General features: G+C 38.6%; 1 protein-coding gene across 2 annotated transcripts in view; it reads left to right on the forward strand.

Moving 5' to 3' along the window:
* Window positions 1-20,472, forward strand: part of ATP2C1 (ATPase, Ca++ transporting, type 2C, member 1) — a 126,824-nt gene that overhangs the window by 52,802 nt on the left and 53,550 nt on the right. For both annotated transcript variants that reach the window (XM_010834971.1, XM_010834970.1), the window contains exons 5-7: window positions 1,953-1,988; window positions 5,503-5,564; window positions 5,917-6,025. In XM_010834971.1, coding sequence (XP_010833273.1) covers window positions 1,953-1,988; window positions 5,503-5,564; window positions 5,917-6,025 — 207 coding nt within the window. The remainder of the gene's footprint in view (window positions 1-1,952; window positions 1,989-5,502; window positions 5,565-5,916; window positions 6,026-20,472) is intronic.

Here is a 20,472-nt window from a genome sequence, read left to right on the forward strand (position 1 = left end):
TTTTGAAATTAAAAATATTTAACAATGCACTGTATATTTACTATGTAAGATTTTGTTCTCTCCAGCTAGGTTATTCTAGTTTTCATCTTTTTTTTTTCTTGCCCCTCTGTTTCATTGTAGTATAAAATTTTATAGTAAGTCTAAGCATTGATTAAAGCAAGTGTGTTTTGCTTAACTGCACAGGAGAAATGAACACAGAGCTTCAAAGTCTCCAGCTTTTGCTTGTGGACTCCTGGGAGTCTATGAGATTCTTTTAGGGAGCATGTGAGGCCAAAACTACTTTCATAAAGCTAAAACGTTATTTGTCTTTTTGCTATAGACATTTGCATTAATGGAGCAAAAGTGATGTGGGTAAAACCATTAGAGCTTCGGTCTGAATCAAGATAGTGGCACCTATCTAGTAAACTGTTTAGTAATTGGAGCTGTAAGTTAACTCTTTGACAGAGAGCAGTTTAGTACTTACTGTTTTCTTTCACTGTTTCTCTTAGTAATGTTTTCGATAAAACAGTAAAAATTAATTTTACTGAATTTTGATCCTTAAGTATATACCTTTTTATTGTTCTTTGTGATGAAATATGAAGTACTCATTGACGTATGGGGATTGTCCCAAGGAAAGGTTGTGTGCTGAAGTGAACTAGCCTTTTACTCCAAAGAATGACTGTGGTTATTAACAACCACAAACTGTGGTTATTAAGACTTGAATAATTGGCATACTTTTTTTTGAAAGTGAGTGAAATAACCTTTCACTACAAGAGAAACAACTGACAGAATTTGTTACCAATAGTAAAATTCAAGCTTTCAGTAGTAACTAGAACTTTGCAAAATTTTTATGCAGGATAGCTCCCCTATTTTAAGACCTTATTCTAATGAGATCAGTAGGGATTTCAGTGAATGTGATTTTTTTTTTAACAGTTATAAAATGTGTCAACACTTGGAAGATTTGAATAACCCAGTGAATCAACCTTTTCTAAATGACCTGTGCATGATGATACAAAATATTCATTCACAATAGTAAGGAGACTGATTCTAATGTAACAGACTATGAAAAGTTCACTGATCTAGTTTTAGATTCTACATTGCACATTACTTTTAAAGTTACTAGCAGTTGTCTAATTTTGGTGTAGTAGCTAAGAATAAAAACCACGATTATTTGAAAAGGCTTTTAAAATAAACTCCTCCCTTTCCAACAGTATCTGTATGAGGTTGAATTTTTTTCATATGCTTTAGCCAAATTAACATATGTCAGTAAATTAAATGCAGAAGCAGATAGGAGAATGGAAGAACCCAAATGAATTTCTTGGCCAACCCAGTATTAAAGCGGACACCAACGATAGAAAAATTGAAAACACTGCCACTTTTCTCACAATTTTGGGGAGGGATATATTTTTCATAGGGCTTCCCTGGTGGCTCAGTGGTAAGGCATCTGCCTGCCTATTCAGGAGACATGAGTTTCATCCTTGAGTTGGGAAGATCCTCTGAAGAAGGAAATGATAACCCACTCCAGTATTCTTGCTGGAAGTTCCATGGACAGAGGAGCCTGGTTGGCTACAATCTGTGGGATTGCAAAAGAGTTTTTCATAAAAAATATTGTACGTGTTAACATGTAATGGGCTTACGTTTTTTAGTAAGTTAAAACCCAGTAATTAAAGAAGTATTTAATATGGTAAATATCAGTAGCTATTAGTCACATAAACAAAAGCTGATCCTCAGTTTGTAAAGGGATCCTGAGATCAAAGCGTTTAAGAAACAATCCTGGGGAGGCAGACTCCTGTCAGCTGTGGGTTTTTCCACCCCTAGGCCTCAAGGCAGAATTGTGAGTCCTTCCCTGGCTCTCCTGTGCTTAGTGTCTGGTGTCTTGGGGCTGCAGAGTCAGAAAAATAAAATATGATTTAATAATTATTTCAGAAGTTGCAGTGTCTGATTTAAAAAACTTGTTTCTTTGTTTTGTTTAGGCAATACTTATCGTTGTTACGGTCGCCTTCGTTCAGGTGAGTACGTCTATTTTGATAACATCATAAAATGGTATTTTAGTTAATTGCTTCAAAACATCAAGTTGGTTTATGTTAAAATGTGTAATTATTGGGGGATGGGTATGTTCAGAATAATTTGCTCTGTGTTTTTGAAATAATTTCAGAAACAGTAACTCTTAAAGGAAGTTTGTGGAACCAACACGACTGCTTTGATATAGACAGTGGCATGAAGAAAATCTAGTTTTCTATTTGTTGGTGTTTCTATTTAAAGTTAACTGAAGCAGATGGAAACAAAAAGTACAGAAATAGAAATAAAATCCAGCAATACTCTTTTAAATGTTTTCCAGTTAAAAAATTGGGTCAGGGTTCAGACTCCTTTTCATCCATGGAAGGGATGTTCTGATCTGGATCGAACTCCCCCATTCAGCACAAGCACTGAGACAGTAAAGAAAATATATGAAAAGGAACCCTGTTTAAAAAAATTAATGTGAATATTGTAGAGATAATGTCTGAATTTCTATTGACTAGTGGAGAAGGCAATGGCACCCCACTCCAGTGTTCTTGTCTGGAGAATCCCAGGGACCAGGGAGCCTGGTGGGCTGCCGTCTATGGGGTTGCACAGAGTTGGACACGACTGAAGCGACTTTAGCAGCAGCAGCAGCAGCAGTGTAGACATAAATAAAAACATGGGCTTAGTTTTATGTTTCTTTAAATATCTAATAACTTCTGCAGGTTTTAGAACAATGTTGGCAGGTGTCATTTGATGGTTAAAAATTTGAAGCATCGTTAATAAGACTAGAAGAATTATTCTAGTTTAAGGAAAACTGTAATGTGTCATTTGAAGTTCATGTTTATAATCGAAAGAGCATATTTTAAATGGCTGTGGTTATTTTCGCATCTGTGATATATTCCTTGGATATTTCCTGTCATCATGCAGGTGTCCTGTGATAATCTCTAATTTAGTAATTTGTTTTATAGCCACCCAGTGTAAAAATGCCGGTTGGAATCAGATTATCTGCAACAGCTTTGTGAGTTGCTTTAGTACACCATCAGGGATCCTGTATCTAGGAAATGCTCTTTTATGTTTTAACATAAAAATTACCTTAAGGCAGGTTGAGGGCTAGTTTAGCAGAGGTCATTCCAGGCTGGGTCTCATTCACGGTCATTTGCATGGTATGACCGACCCATTGGACCAGTAGCTGGAATGCTTTTGCGTCACTAGTAGTGCTACAGACGTGTGGAGTGGCTTGCTTCATAAGAATTCTTACAGAATTATCATTTTGTATGGAAGACCTTATGGGCTTACCTGGTGACTCACTGGTAGAGAATATGCCTGCCAATGCAGGAGATGCAGGGTTTGATCTCTGGGTTGGGAAGATCCCCTGGAGAAGGAAATGACAACCCACTCCAGTAGTCTTGCCTGAGAAATCCCATGGAGGAGCCTGGGGGGCTGCAGTCCATGGGATTGCAGAAGAGTTGGACATGACTTAGTGACTAAACAACAACAACATCAAAGACCTTAGTAGCTTGGTAAATAACTCCGACCCTCAAAAAAAAGTTCCACAAAATGACGATTTTAACATTGTATGGACTTTGACCAAAAATGGTGTTGCACACCTTAAATCTTAATGACTGAAACCATCTGCCAAGTATCTTTATGATAGGTCCGTTTGAAGGAAAACTCAAGAACAAATTGAAACATTTATGAAAAGCCCAGTTTCAGATTGGTAGTTCTGATTTTTTTATACAGATGTGAGCCTTTTCCCCAAATGTGCTTATGACAGAACAAAATATTCTACAAGTGACAATTAAAAATCCTCTCTACAAGGGTCTTATTTACTCTCTGTTGAACTTACATTAGTGCTTTGTCAGAAAACTGTCAGAAATCTTTCAGAAAGTCTTCATTTTTTAGTATTATTTATATTTGTGTTTTTACCTATATTTTAGAAGAGTGCTTTTTATAGTCTTTTAATGTTTATATGTGACTCCACTATCCTTTCTAATCTCCATTTCCCATCCCTGTTATACCTCCTTGCAGCCATAAAAATAGCTAATTGTTCTGTATAATTACATATTGATGCTGCCTTTACAGTAAATTTAAAATTTAACTTTTAGGTGTTCATTTGAGATGGCTGTCAAGTTTTTGGTGGTATGTTGAAGGATCATTTTGATATAGTGATATCTTTGTAGTTGTAGGGAGTAAAGGCTAAGATGTTTAAAGAGGGAGGTAAAGACAGGGCAGCTTTTATGTCTTACATGACTAGAATCTAGGACTGGTGAGTATTTTCTAGCCTTTTATGGAATTTTTGGAAAACTTCTAAATTCCTTAATATCCTTAGTATAGTTAGGGGAGGGGTGTCTGTAATTTTTTTCTAAATTGAGGTATAGTTAACATACAATATTGTTAGTTTCAGGTGCCCTACATAGTGATTTGATACTTGTATGCCTTATGAAGTGATCACCGTGATAAGTCTAGTAACCATCTGTCCCCATACAAAATTATAATGTTCCTTATGCTGTATATTGCACTGGGTGTCTTGTGATTTTTATATTTACAGATTTACCTTACTCTCACATTTGTTCCTCTTGCCTTAGTAGTAAAGACAGATTTATTTCTAAGTTATTCTTATATAACTTTGCATTTTCTATTTGAAAATGTTTGTGATGAATGTGCAGTTTTGATTAGTGCTAGCACTGCAGTCATTTCAGAACTCCCCCCACCCCAACTTTCACTTCCATTACTCTCCCTACTCCTTCTCCTCCCTTTTTAACCTTAGATCAAAAGGTTGGTGTACTTAGTGCAAAATGAGACAAAAATAGCAGTGATGTTGCATGGAGTGAGACAGTCCATGGAAGTTGGACTGAACAGTATAGTGTGTTGAAGGATGTCTCTGACTCTCAGCTGTGATTATATGGATGGAGGAAGACTGAGCCTCACAGAGTTAGGGCTCCTGACAATTTCCCCTTTGGGTGATTCAGAGTCTTGGGAAACATGTCTCTTGGGGTAGGGCAGCCATGTCTCCTTGTTTAATTCATGTTTCTCCTACACAGACTTATTTCACAAACCTTTACAGTTGCCATGGGCGTGAATCTTCAGTGCCAGTGTATTTGCATTTAATTGTCTGACTTCCTTGGTCATTAAACACTGAAAGTAAAATTATCTTAATTATGAGGCTCAGTAATCTTAACTTTTAATGACTGAAAATTATATACTCTTTGGTTACACTAGTATTAGTTTTCTTCACTTTCTTATCAGTAACTTGACCGTAGGTTTGTACACTGAATATTGAAATATAGAGTTAAGAATATTTAATTATAAAAGATTGTTTGGTCACTATAATTTAACATTATTTAATAAAGGGCAAGTGCTTTTGCATGGGAGTATAAGTAAACAAAAGATAAAAATTTGGAGAAATGTTAAAATAATGGTTTAGGTAAATGTTTAAGTGTAACATAGCATATGTTCTTAAGAATGTGCTTATTGTGTTTCTTTATAAATATTTTTCCTAATATTCTTTTTTTTTTAAAATAGGAATATCGTTCAGAAAAATCTCTTGAAGAACTAAATAAACTTATGCCACCAGAATGCCATTGGTATGATCCTTGTTTCTGATAATGGATTTCTACTCTTAAAAGTAGAAATTAAATGTGACTAGTACAATATACCTTGTGGCCCAAGATGGTCTGAACATAAGGTAGAAGCCATTAATCTGACATGAAAAATTCATGCTCTATTCATTATAGCAAGTTGTACTATTAAAACTTTTGTTACTTCTAATTTTATTTAGATTATTGAGACATGGATTTATTCAGCAGATACCTTTTGTATGTGACTGTGTGATAATGCAATGTATTTTTCCCAGGCAAGCCCACTAGAAGGAATTTCTTAAAGTAAGTGGTCTTGCTTGCTTTCTTCAGCTGTGGCTATTTCTATTTTATGTTACAGTGTGCGTGAAGGAAAATTGGAGCATACACTTGCACGAGACTTAGTTCCAGGTGATACAGTTTGCCTTTCAGTTGGGGACAGGGTTCCTGCTGACTTGCGCTTGTTTGAGGTGAGTTTGATGTCCTAGTCTGTTCGAGCAGCTCTAACAAACTACCACAGAGATAAATTTACTTCTTACAGTTCTGGCACCTGGAAGTCCAAGATCAAGGGGACCAGCATGGTTGCATCCCGGTGAGGACCCTCCTCCTCGTTCCTTGCTGGTGCCTTCTTGCTATGTCCTCATATGGTGCAAGGGGCTAAAAAATATATCCAGACGAACCTATAATTCAAAAAGATACATGCACCTCTGTGTTCGTAGCAGCACTATTCACAATAGCCAAGACATGGAATCAACCTAAATGTCCTAATCCATTCCATATCCACAGGAATGGATAGATATTTGTTTACAATGAAAGTACATATATACAATAAAATACTACTCAGCCATGAAAAAGAATGAAATAATGCCATTTGCAGCAAAAAGAAAGATATGTAACCCCATGTGATATTGCTTATATGTGGAATTTAAAATATGCCACAAATGAACCTATCTTTGAAATAAACAGACTCAAACATAGGAAACATACTTGTATTTGCCAAGAGCATGGGGTTTAGGGAAGGGATGGAACAGGAGGTTGGGGTTAGCAGATGTAAACTATGATACATAGAATGAGTAAACAACAGGGTCCTACTGTATAGCACAGGGAACTATATTCAGTGTCCTGTGATAAATCGTAATGGAAAAGAATAGGAAAAACAATAGAATGTATAACTGAATCACTGTTGTATAGCAGAAATGAAAACAACATTAAAATCAACTGTATTGTTGTTCAGTCACTAAATTGTGTCTGACTTTTTGTGACGCCATGGACTGCAGCATCGCAGGCTTCCCTGTCCTTCACTATCTCCTAGAGTTTGCTGAAACTCATGTCCATTGAGTTGGTGATGCCATCCAACCATCTCATCCTCTGTCTCCCCCTTCACCTCTTGCCCCAGTCGTTCCCAGCATCAGAATCGTTTTCAGTGAGTTGCTCTTCACATAAGTTGGCCAAAGTATTGGAGCTTCAGCTTCAGCATCAGTCCTTCTAATGAATATTCAGGGTTGATTTCCTTCAGGATTGACTGGTTTGATCTTAACTGTTCTTTGAAATCAACTATACTATTTTTTTGGGGTTCTGAAATCACTGCAGATGGTGACTGCAGCCATGAAATGAAAAGATGCTTACTCCTTGGAAGGAAAGTTCTGGCCAACCTAGATAGCATATTAAAAAGCAAAGACATTACTTTGCCAACAAAGGTCCGTCTAGTCAAGGCCGTGGTTTTTCCAGTGGTCATGTATGGATGTGAGAGTTGGACTGTGAAGAAAGCTGAGCACCGAAGAATTGATGCTTTTGAACTGTGGTGTTGGAGAAGACTCTTGAGAGTCCCTTAGACTGCGAGGAGATCCAACCAGTCCATTCTAAAGGAGATCAGTCCTCGGTGTTCATTGGAAGGACTGATGCTGAAGCTGAAACTCCAATACTTTGGCCACCTCATGCAAAGAGTTGACTCATTTGAAAAGACCCTGATGCTGGGAGGGATTGGGGGCAGGAGGAGAAGGGGATGACAGAGGATGAGATGGCTGGATGGCATCACCGACTCGATGGACATGAGTTTGGGTAAACTCCAGGTGTTGGTGATGGACAGGGAGGCCTGGCGTGCTGCGATTCATGGGGTTGCAAAGAGTTGGACAAGGCTGAGCGACTGAACTGAACTGAACTGATACTATAATTTGAAATCAACTATACTTAAAATTTTAAAAAATGTATAAGAAAAGAAACAACTTTTTTTAATTTAAATGAAGGCAAAAAATAGGAATATTTTTTGGACAGAAGGACAAAAAAGGACAGAAATAGGAATATGGAATAAGTAGTTGGCTCAAGTGGAGAACAAACAGTAGGAAGATGTATAGAATCCCACTGTATTATTGCTTATTTTAATTGTAAATGTGTTAAATATTCACTGAAAACACTGAGATTATCAAAGTAGGTATAAAAAAGTGACATATCTAAACATGATTTAAAAATTTTTTCCCTTAAATATACGTCTTTCTCATAGAATCTCTTGAGGTGTCCATGTAGTGAATCGGTAGATCTTTATGGGAGTATTATGTATTGTGGGAAACACAGAGAAGTTGTGATAGAGTTCTTAGGTAAATGAAAGAGAAGTACAAAAAATGGAGTAGAAAATTTCGGTAAGGGAGAGGTTACTTCTGATTGGAGTGAAATGAGAGAATGCCTCAAGGCAGCAATTGGTTTGGTGGTGATAATTGACAGGTGGTGGTGGTTGTTTAGTTGCTCAGTCATGTCCAATTCTTAGCAACCCCATGCATGGACTGTAGCTCATCCGGCTTCTCTGTCCATGGGGATTTCCAGGCAAGAATACTGGAGCAGGTTGCCATTTTCTTCTCGAGGGGACCTTTCCAACCCAGGAATTGAACCTGAGTCTCCTGCAAGTCACCTGTGTTACGGACGGATTCTTTACCATTATGCCAGAGCCACTGGGGAAGCCCAATCAAAGGGTAGTACTGGGTAGAGATGGAGCAGCTGCAGAATTTAGAATCTGCAGAATCACCATGAGTGTTCTGGTATGTGATCCAGAGCTGGAGTAGTTAGGAGTAGATAGAACATATCTGGTGGAATCAGAATCCAGTGGAGTGTTGGAAACCAAGCTCTGCTTCAGATTTTATTGGTTGGGATTTGTCTTTGAAGGTCATAACCAGCTGGCAATGATGTTACCTTTAATCTTGCCACTAGGTGTAGGATACATTGAAGGGGCAGAGTTAGGCACCTAGTGAAAGGAGACCTCAGTCCATGAGCCACACCAGTCTCATCTAAAGCAATTGACATGATCGGAGCTTTCATTCTTTGAATACCTACCATCTAGTCAAGGCTATGGTTTTTCCAGTGGTCATGTGTGGATGTGAGAGTTGGACTCTGAAGAAAGCTGAGCGCTGAGGAGTTGATGCTTTTGAACTGTGGTGTTGGAGAAGACTCTTGAGAGTCTCTTGGACTGCAAGGAGATCCAACCAGTCCATTCTAAAGGAGATTAGTCCTGGGTGTTCTTTGGAAGGAATGATGCTAAAGCTGAAACTTCAGTACTTTGGCCACCTCATGCAAAGAGTTGACTCATTGGAAAAGACCCTGATGCTGGGAGGGATTGGGGGCAGGAGGAGAAGGGGATGACAGAGGATGAGATGGCTGAATGGCATCACCGACTTGATGGACGTGAGTCTGAGTGAACTCTGGGAGTTGGTGATGGACATGGAAGCCTGGCATGCTGCGATTCATGGGGTCGCAAAGAGTCGGACACGACTGAGCGACTGAACTGAACTGAATGTGTCCCAAAACATGAGTGTTCTCATATGGAGGTTATGGAAAGCCTGAAGGACATTTGAAATTATAATAAGTACAAGCTTCATTTAATCCTGGAATAGAGAGAAGTCTTTTTTCCAAGTACTTAAAAATTTATTCTTTGAAAGATATCAGATTGCTTTAATTGTTGAGTGGAAATAATACAATACAGTAAGTATTGAGAATGTTAATTTTACTTTATTACCTTCTTTCTCCCCTTAGTAGGTCTTTCTATATCTTTCTTACTCATTCTTGTCCCTTCCTCCTATCCTTGATATTTAGTTAATGAAAAGACCTTGAATTATTTTTCCTTAGAGATGTAGTAGGCCTGTCACTTAATATAAATCCTCTTCTCTGCCTAAGAACCCTTATTTGAACCTGGGAAGTTTTGGTTACCATTTGTTCTGGAATGCTTCTTTTCTTATTCAGAAGCAGACTTCCTCACTGGGATAGATAGAAGAAAATGTTTCCCATTACAGTATAATGACATAGAAACTTCAAAACACCATTTGATTTGGTAAAGTATTTAAGTGCTTTCATTTACACAAGGGTGGTGCAGTGGTGAAGAATCCACCTGCCAGTGCAGGAGACACAAGGGATGCAGGTTCAATCCCTGAATTGGGAAGATTCCCTTTGAGTGGAAAATGGAAACCCACTCAGGTTTTCTTGCCTGGAAAATTCCACGGACAGAGGAGCCTGGTGGGCTACAGTTTATGGTGTTGAGAAGAGTCAGACACAACTGAGCACACAAGGGCAGCAGCACTTGAGAATTACCTCAAATAACTAAAATTATCTCATGCATGTAGAAAAATGTCAGAATATGGATTCGTACATATTTTATCCATTCAGCAAATAATATATTAAATATACAGTGTGAATTTAATAGAATACTTTCTACATTTTAACACTTGACGCTATAAAATTGAGAAATATATGCTTTGTGGAGTATTTGATTAGTTGTGATTGTTTCCCCCCATCTGTTAGCTTTTCAGCACTTCATCAGCACATGTTTTATTTGGCAGTGCTTTACTTAGGTTGATTTTGTTTCAGTTAATCCACTTTGCATATATAGTTGACCATCTTTAATTCCTTTTGATAACTTCTCTCTCCTATTCATTTTACCTACTACTTGGTACCACAGGCAGGTTTTTGCAACTACTTTGACAGTAGATTGAGGCAACTTTACTGAAAGAGTTGAGCCTTTTTTTTTTCTAGACTTAAATGTGTTGACTGAAGGCATAAGAAAGCTAATGAGGTACATTCTTTTTCTAGACACAGATTACTATCTTTGATGTAATTAAACTGGCTTATTGGAGTGTTGTGTTGTATGCTGAATATGGTTGTGGTGAATGATTATCTAAGGCTAGCTGGTTGGTGCAAACGTAATTGCGGTTTCGGACTGAATTTTAATTCCTCGTAACTAGACTCAGGTACATCTTTATTAACCAAAATAGGAACCATTACAGTCAACGCATTTTTGCCAAGGAGAAATAAGTTTGTTCATTCCTGTTGCAAAATGTTGGACTGAGAAATGCCAGGCTAGATGACTCACAGCTAAAATAAAAATTTCCAGGAGAAATATGAGCAATCTCAGGTATGCAGATAATACCATTTTAATGGCAGAAAGTGAAGAGGAACTAAAGAGCCTCTTGATAAGGGTGGAAGAGGAGAGTAAAAAGCTGGTTTAAGATTCAGCATTCAGGGAACTAAGATCATGGCATCCAGTCCCATCACTTCATGGCAAATAGATGGGGGAAAAGGTGGAAACAATGAGAAACTTTCTTTTCTTGGGTTCCAAAATCACTGTGGACTGTGATTACAGCCATTAAAAGATGCTTGCTCCTTGGTAGAAAAGCTATGACAAACCTAGACAGTGTATTAAAAAGCAGAGATATCACTGTGCCAACAAACATTCATGTAGTCAAAGCTATGTTTTTCCAGTAGTCTTATATAGATGTGAGAGTTGGACCATAAAGAAGGCTGAGCACTGAAGAACTGATTGTTTTGAATTGTGTGTTGGAGAAAACTGTTGAGAGTCCCTTGGACTGCAAGGAAGTCAAACCAGTCAATCCTAAAGGAAATCAACCCTGAATATTCATTGGAAAGACTGATGTGCTGAAGCTCCAGTACTTTGGTCACCTGATGCAAAGAGCTGACACTTTAGAAAAGACCTTGATGCTGAGAAAAATTGAGAGCACGAGGAGAAGGGGGTGGCAGAGGATGAGATGTTTAGATAGCATCACCAACTCAATGGCCATGAATTTGAGCAAACTCTGGGAAATAGTGAAGGCCTGGGAGATCTGGCATGCTGCAATTCATGGAGTTGCAGAGAGACAGGACTTACTGACTGAACAAGAAAAATGAAAATGTTCCTTTGCATAAAAATCCATGGTTCGGGATTTGACGAACTCTTAGAAAGCATTTTCTGTCTCCTGCTGGTTGTGGAAACGTTTTCTCTGCAAAAAGTTGTCGAGATGCTTGAAGATGTGGTAGTCGGTTGGTGAGAGGTCAGGTGAATATGGCAGATGAGGCAAAACTTTGTAGCCCAGTTCATTCAATTTTTGAAGTGTTGGTTGTGCGATGTGTGCTTGGGCATTGTCATGGAGAACTGGGTGCTTTCTGTTGACCAGTGCCAGCTGCAGGCCTTGGAGTTTTCTGTGCATCTCATGGATTTGCTGAGCATACTTCTCAGATGTAATGGTTTCACCGGGATTCAGAAAGCTGTAGTGGATCAGACAGGCAGCAGATTATTAGACAGTGACTGTGACCTTTTTTTGGTGGAAGTTTGGCTTTGAGAAGTGCTTTGGAGCTTCTTCTAGGTCTGACCACTGTATTGGTCATTGCCAGTTGTTATGTAAAATCCACTTTTTGTTGCATCTCACAATCCAATAGAGAAATGATTCATTGTTGTTGTATAGAATAAGAGAAGATGACATTTGAAAACAGTGATTTTTTTTTTTTTTGATTTGTGGTTAGCTCAAGAGGCACCGATGAACTTTTATTGGATTTTTTTCAGATTCCAGTTTTCTTTACATTCCAAATGACTGTCAAATAGTTGACAGTGAGTTCTTCAGCAACTTCTCATGTAGTTGTAAGAGGATCAGCTTCTATGATCCTCTCGGTTGGTCACTTTCAACTTCCAATGGCCAGCCACTAAGCTCTTCATTTTCAAGGCTCTCGTCTCCTTTGCAAAACTTCTTGAATTACCACTGCACTGTATGTTCATTAGCAATTCCTGGGCCAAATGCATTGTTGATGTTGCTTTATGACCCATTTTGAACTCAAATAAGAAAATCACTTGAATTTGCTTTTTGTCTAACACAAATCCCTAGTTTAAGATACAAAATAAACAACAAATAATGTCACTAACAAGAAAGCATAAAGCAAGAAATGTGCATTAAAATAATGTATAACAATCACTTTTATTAAGAATGTATTCCAATATCAAATGACAAATTATAACAGTACAAAAACTGCAATTACTTTTGTATCAACTTTATATATGAAACAAACTCTTCATTAAAGTGTAAGGGAAACAGAGACTCCTCAGCCTTGGGATATTATTAATTTCTCACAATAAAGAACTTGGATTTCACTTAGGAAAAAGCAAGCCCAGGACTTCTGCTGTATAATCTTTTTCTTGTGGACGTGGACTGTGGCCAAGGTTGCCACTTCAGCATTGTCACCGTCGCAACTTGGGGGTTCCTGTCATAATTTCTTTGGTTCATATTTTAGCTCTAATTCTTACTTGGGCCTGCAGTAGCATATTGTCGGTATGTTCAGTGACCTGACTGCTATATAACTTTTTTCCGGTGTTTTTTGGCTGTGTCTTAAGTCAGTTTAGGCTGCTGTAATAAATATGATATACTTGGTGGCTTATACAACAGACACTTATTTTGTTTGTTTCTGAACAGTGGGAAGTCCACAGTCAAGGTCTGGCAGAATTGGGTTGTTGGTGAGGGCTCTCTTTGTCTTTCAACCTTTCTGCTATATCTTCATATGGTACAAAGAGTGATCTCCATTCGTGTGACAGTGCCCCTGATCCCATTATGTGGGCCTCACCCACGTGACCTTCTCTAACCCTAATCACCTCCCAAGGCCTCATTTCCAGTTACCATCACCTCACATTGGCATTTAGGGCTTCAACATGAATTTTAGGGGGACAGAATTCAGTCCATAGCAGGCTGAACCTATCTTTTGTAAAACCCCTTTTAAAGAATATTAATATTGATAACTTAAAGATTTTTGTATTGTGTTTTCTTGCCTGAGTCAGTTTTCCATAGCCAAGGAAAGAGTGAATATGTGTTGGTGGCAGTAACCTTACCAGTATAGGAACCTTAGAATTATTCATGGAGCTGGGATAGTAAAATTTAGAGGAATTGAGTTTATGGACATGTTTTCTAGTTTTTTTACCGAAGGATTTTTTTTTTTTTTTCTACCTGGGGCTGCACAGTGCTCGACAGGGAAAACATCTTCTCCAGGCCGTCAGCGACCTCACCCGCCTGCCAAAACTGTCCCTCTTCTCCGGTCCGGCGGGGAGGCGCTGAGCCCTCTTTTCCCTTCCTTTTCTCTCTCCGCGCTCTCACTCTTCCTAGAAGCGGAAAATGGCCTCCCCAACCTACAGCTGCTGCAACGACCCCGAAGGATTTTTATTTTAATTTTTAAATAGTAGTTGAAAAGAGGCATCCTGGCCAGTTAATTGGTGGCTGCCAAAGGATTGGGCTTCCCTGGTTACTCAGATGGTAAAGAATCTGCCTGCAATAAAGGAGATTTGGGTTTGATCCCTCAGTAGAGAATATCCCCTGGAGAAGGGAATGGCTACCCACTCCAGTATTCTTACCTGGAGAATTCCATGGACAGAGGAGCCTGACAGTCTATAGTCCATAACGTCACAAAGAGTCAGACACAACTGAGCAACTAACACTTTTGAGGGATTGGTCTGATAGTGACTTTAGATAAAGCAGTCTTATAGACTGCATGTATTTGTATAGTAGTACATTTTGCCTTTTTGGAAGCATAAAATACTTTTCATAATCTTCCAGGTAAAGTCTGTATCAGTATTTGAATAAGGAATTCTTTGTAAGAGAAAACAATGTAATAGAGGAAAAGCTGGTTACTTTTGACTGTTGAAAATATTTTACCTCTTAGCTGAAAATTTCTAACTAACCCCAAAACGTTGGCTGAAATACACCAAGATTTTTCTGTTCTTGGAGTTCTGAAAGATCAATTCTGTTGACACTTTCTTTTGTGGCTTATGTGCCACATATCATTCTTTGAAACCGTCCTCACAATCTACACACAGGGTACAGTTGCTACTTCTTTTTTCCCAATCCCAATTTTTGATAGGATGTTTTTCTAAATGTATCAAACTTCTATTAGACAACTACCACTTATGTGGTTGAGAGCCAGAAAGCCATTTTTATGACACTAGATCAGACCTTTCAGATCTGCGCAGAAAGGATATTTCCACAAGGAGTCGAGATCGACTTGGGCCAGGCTTGGAAGTCTAAATGTAGAACCTGCCAGTTGGCATTGCGTAGAGACCCTTTTTACTTCAGGAATCCACGCAGTTTGTTATAGAACAATAGTTTGGCTCACTGAGTAGATTCTGGTGTCTTTAGGGTTGTTCCTTAGTACCCAGGGCGAGTAAAAACCAAAGACAATGAGCATAATTGAATAAGCACAGACCTCCCTTGGCTATGGTCAGAGGTAGTCTCTGACTGAAACCTCAGTTATGCGTTATGTCCCTTTCTGTAAGGCTCACGTTCTTGGCCGCTCTTTTGTTAATAACCACTAGCAAGCAGGTTCCTCTGTGTTGGGTAACTCCATTTAGTGGAGCTATCTTTCTATGTCAGAACATCTGACTTCCTCAGTTACTAAGTAAATTCTCCATTTACTCAGTGGAAAACTTGATATTCTGACAAAACAGATTCTGCTTTGATTTGCTTTTCTTTTTCAAAAGAGAATTTTTTCTAACATTTGCTAGCATATTTAGGCAAAATGTTGTCCCTCTCGTCAGAAATCAGTCTGTGTTACGAGGTCATTTTTTTAGCCATTCAACAAATAGTTGAGTACCGTGTATAGACTGCTATTTCAGATTTCAAAGTTCGGAAATGCAAAAGACAGTTTTGTGCCCTTTCTACTGGGAGACACCAACTTGCAAGCAAAGTAATTAAAAGAATAAAATGTGACTTCTTATGTAATGAATTAACTGTGTGAGCTTTCAGGGCTGTTTTCTTTCTGTAACATAGAATGGCCCTAGGGGAGTGCATCCTAACTTTTAATATGAGCTGGACTCATCTGGGTTCTGTTTTGGCAGATCTGAGGTGGGGCATTCATAACCAGCTCTTAGTCTGTGCCAAAAGTACTGGTACATCTACCACAGGTAAAAATATATATTTTTAAAAGACAGCTTGATTGACATATATAGTTCACATACCAAACAATTAACACATTTGAAATGTACAATTTAGTAGTTTTCAGAGTTGTACGGCCGTTACCACAAAGTGTATAACATTCTCATCATTTCCAAAAGAAAACCCTTACCTTTTAGCATTCACTAGCTTTGTCTCCTTGCCCCGGAGCCTGGTAGCTACCAATCTGCTTGTTCTGTTTGAATGCTATGCTATGCTAAGTCACTTCAGTCGTGTCCAAGAATACATGTGCCTGTTATGGACATTTAATGTAAATGGAAGTATACGCTGTACAGTCTTTTGTGTCTTGCCTCTTTCAGTTAACATAATGTTTTCATTATGCTGTAGCATGTATCAGTGCATCACTGCTTTTTATTGTCAAATAATAGTATTCTGTTGTATGACTGTATTATACTATTGTGAATCTATTTACATTTAAAGAATTACTGGTAGAGAAAGACTTTTTTGTGCCATTTTGCTATTTGTTTTCTATATGTATTTTATTTTTTTGTTTCTGATTTCCTCCAGTCTCCCCTTTTTAAAATGCTTGATTCACTTAAAATTTTTCTATTTATTTAGCTGCATCAGGTCTTGGTCGCATTGTAGCGTGGGGGCTTCTCTCCAGTTGTGGCGTGTCAGCTCCAGAGCAGGTGGGCTCAATATTTGCTATGGGCCACTCACGAGTTGCAATGTGTGGCCTTAGTTGCCCTGTGGCACGTGGGATCTTAGTTCCCTTACTGGGGATTGAACCCATGCCCCATGCATTGGAAGGCAGATTCTTACCACTGGACCACCAGGAAAGTCCATGATGCATTGATTCATGTCATTCATTTGTTTATTTTACTTAATCACACAGCATTCTTTATTGTAAATTTCAAATAGAAAATTGGTTTTCATTGATTTTTGGGGGGGTCTTAATTGAAGTAAAATTTGTATATGATGTTTTTTAAGTTTCAGCCGTATATCATTATAATTTGATATCTGTATATACTACAAAATGATCACCACAAAAGGCCTAGCTACCATCCATTACCATACAGTTGACCCCTTCATCCCTTTTGCCCCCTCTCAAACCTCCTTTCCTTCTGTTGACCACCAGTCTGTTCTCTATGAGTTTGAATTTATTTATTTTAGTGTGTGTGTGTGTGTGTTAGATTTCATATATGAGTGAAATCATATGCTATTTGTCTATCTCTGTCTTATTTCACTTAATATAATACTCTCAGAGATGATATGCATTGTTGCAAATGACAAATTTCATTTATTTTTATGGCTGAGTAGTATTCCATTGTGTGTGTATATGTATGTGTGTGATCATCTTTATTCACTTACCTATCAGTGACGCTTAATTTTGTTTCCGTATCTTGGCTATTGTAAATAATGATGTAGGGAACACATATGGGTGCATATATCTTTTCAAATTAATGTCTTTTGTATTCTTTGGATAAATACCAACTATGGAATAGTTGAGTTTATATGGTAATTCTATTCTGAATTTTTGAGAAATCTTCATACTGTTTTCCATAGTGCCTGCACCAATTTACGTTCCCAGCAATAGTGTATGAGGGTTCCTTTTTCTCCCAAATCCTTGTCAAGGCTTGTTATTTCTTGTCCTTTTGATAATAGGCATTCTTATAGGTGTGAGGTGATACCTCATTGAGGTTTTGATTTGCATTTCCCTAACAATTATTGAAAAAGCTGGCCTGAAACTCAGCATTAAAAAAACTAAAATCATGGCATCCAGTCTCATCAATGCATGGCAAACAGAAGGGGAAAAAGTGGAAACAGTGACAGATTTTATTTCCTTGGGCTCCAAAATCACTGCAGACAGTGACTACAGCCATAAAATTAAAAGATGCTTGCTCCTTGAAAGGAAAGCTATGACAAACCTAGACAGCTTATTAAAAAGCAGATAACTCACTTTGCTGATGAAGGTCCATATAGTCAAAGCTGTGATTTTTTTTTTTAGTAGTTATGTATGGATATGAGAGTTGGACCATAAAGAAGGCTGAGCACTGAAGAATTGATGCCTTTGAACTATGGTGCTGGAGAAAACTCTTGAGAGTCCCCTGGATTGCAGGGAAATCAAACCAATCAGTCCTAAAGGAAATCAGCCCTTAATATTCATTGGAAGGACTGAAGCTGAATCTCTGATACTTTGGCCACCTGATGCGAAGAGTTGACTTATTGGAAAATACCCTGATACTGGAAAGGATTGAAGGCAAACAGAGAAGGGGTTGCCAGAGGATGAGATGGTCAGATAGCATCACTGACTCTATGGCCATGAGTTTGAGCAAACTCTGGGAGAGAGAAGGACAGGGAAGCCTGGTGTGCTGCAGTTCATGGAGTTGCAAAGAGTCAGACTGGACTTAGTGACTGAACAATAGCAGCAGTTAGTGATGATGATCTTTTCATGTGCCTATTGGCCATCAATATGTCTTCTTTGGGAGCCTGTGTATTCAGATCCTTTGTTCATTTATTTTTTATTTTTGTTGTTATTATTTTTACTGAAATCTTTATTTCTTCACATGGCTTTAAAGTATTTTATTTTATAAATTCTTTCATTTTATCTGGAAGGACTCAGTATTTCTTGTTGACATTTCTATTAGTGATGAATTGTCTTAGCTATTTAAAAAATAGGAATGTGTTAGTTTTTCATTTTTGAAAGATAATTTTGCTGGATATGTAATTGTTTGATTTTTTCCCCCTCAGTGCTTAAATATGTCATTCTACTGGTCCTAGCCTCCATGGTTTCTGATAAGAGATGGGATGTTAATGTTATTGAGAGTTCATTGTACATGTTGAATTGCTTTGTTGTTGCTGTTTTCAAGATTCTATGTCTTTCAGCAGTTTGGTTATAATATCTCTCAGTATAGATGTCTTTGAATTTATCCTGTTTGTTGTGTATTTGTCTTCTTTGACATGTAAATTCCTGTCTTTCATTCCATTTAGGAAGTTTTCATCTAATATTTCTTCAGATATTCTTTCTGCCCATTTCTAGGTTCCTTCCCCACCGCCACTCCCCCCCCCCCCCGCCCATCTTTTGGGACTCTTAAAATGCTGAAATTGGTACGTTTGATATTGTTCCACAGATACTTATGCTCTGATCGTTTTCCTTCATTTTCTTTTTTTCTCTCTGCCTTTCAGACTGGTTAATTTCAATTGTCCTGTCTTCAGATTTGCTCATCCCACCCCCCCCGCCCCCGACCCCCACCACCTTTTTCAGATCTGCTGCTGAGCCCCTCTAGTGAAACTTTCATTTATTATACTTTTCAGCATCAGGATTTCTTATTTTGACCACACCACACTGCTTGTGGGATCTTAGTTCCCTGACCAGGGATCAAACCCAGGCCCCTGGCAGTGGAAGTGCAAAGTCCTAACCATCAGATCACCAGGGAATTCCTAGATTTTTTTTTTTTACAGTTTTAAAATTTCTTTCTCTATTGATATTCTCTTTTTGTTCATTAATTGCTTTTCTGATTTATTTTAATTCTTCATCCATGGTTTCCTTTTTGAGCACATTTAAGACAGTTGACTTAAGGTTTTTCTAGTAAGTCCAATGTCTGGCCTGCCTCAGGGATAGTTTCTGTCAGTTTAGTATTTCCTGTGAAAGGGCCATACTTTGCTATTTCTTTGTACTTATAATTATTTGTTGAAAAGTAGGTATTTGGGGTATTATGACGTCGTAACTCTGTACATCAGATTTGCTCCTTAGGGTTTGTTTTTGGTTGTTGAGGGCTGCAGCAGTCCACTTTGTTTAGTGACTTTTCCAAATTGTTTTTTACAAAGACAAGATTCCTTGTTGTTTGTGGCCCTGAAGTTTCTGTTTTATTATCTTCAGAGTCACCCTTATCCATCTGAAGCCAAAAAACCGGGAGTCGGGGAGGGGGTGCCACTCTCCTGCTCTTTGCAGCTTTTCTCTGAGTTGGGGCACTTTTTCATCACTGAGCTCGGCTGCCTGCCACTCTACCTTCACACACCTTCACCTTCTTCTTGTGCCAGACTCAGATCTGTAGGGTCCTCTCAGGTCTTTTCTGGACTTGCTTCTGAGTCTGGACATTACACTTTGTCTTCCCTGGTATACGTGGTGGCCCTTCCAAGCCTTTATTTCTTCAAAGAACTTCTACCTTACTCTCTTCCTTTTCAGTCTTTGGGTGTGTCTGCTATTTTGCCGTGTTCTGTCCTTTGCCTGCTAGCATGTATGTTTAGTTCAGTTCAGTTCAGTTCAGTCACTCAGTCGTGTCTGACTCTTTGCGACCCCATGAATCGCAGCATGCCAGGCCTCCCTGTCTGTCACCAACTCCCGGAGTTCACTCAGACTCACGTCCATCGAGTCAGTGATGCCATTCAGCCATCTCATCCTCTGTCATCCCCTTCTCCTCCTGCCCCCAATCCCTCCCAGCATCAGGGTCTTTTCCAGTGAGTCAGCTCTTCACATGAGGTGGCCAAAGTACTGGAGTTTCAGCTTTAGCATCATTCCTTCCAAAGAAATCCCAGGGCTGATCTCCTTCAGAATGGACTGGTTGGATCTCCTTGCAGTCCAAGGGACTCTCAAGAGTCTTCTCCAACACCACAGTTCAAAAACATCAGTTCTTCGGTGCTCGGCCTTCTTCACAGTCCAAGTCTCACATCCATACATGACCACAGGAAAAACCATAGCCTTGACTAGATGGACCTTTGTTGGCAAAGTAATGTCTTTGCTTTTGAATATG

The sequence above is a fragment of the Bison bison genome, unplaced genomic scaffold (genome assembly GCF_000754665.1).
Source record: "Bison bison bison isolate TAMUID 2011002044 unplaced genomic scaffold, Bison_UMD1.0 scf7180017864037, whole genome shotgun sequence".
Lineage (NCBI taxonomy): Eukaryota > Metazoa > Chordata > Mammalia > Artiodactyla > Bovidae > Bison > Bison bison.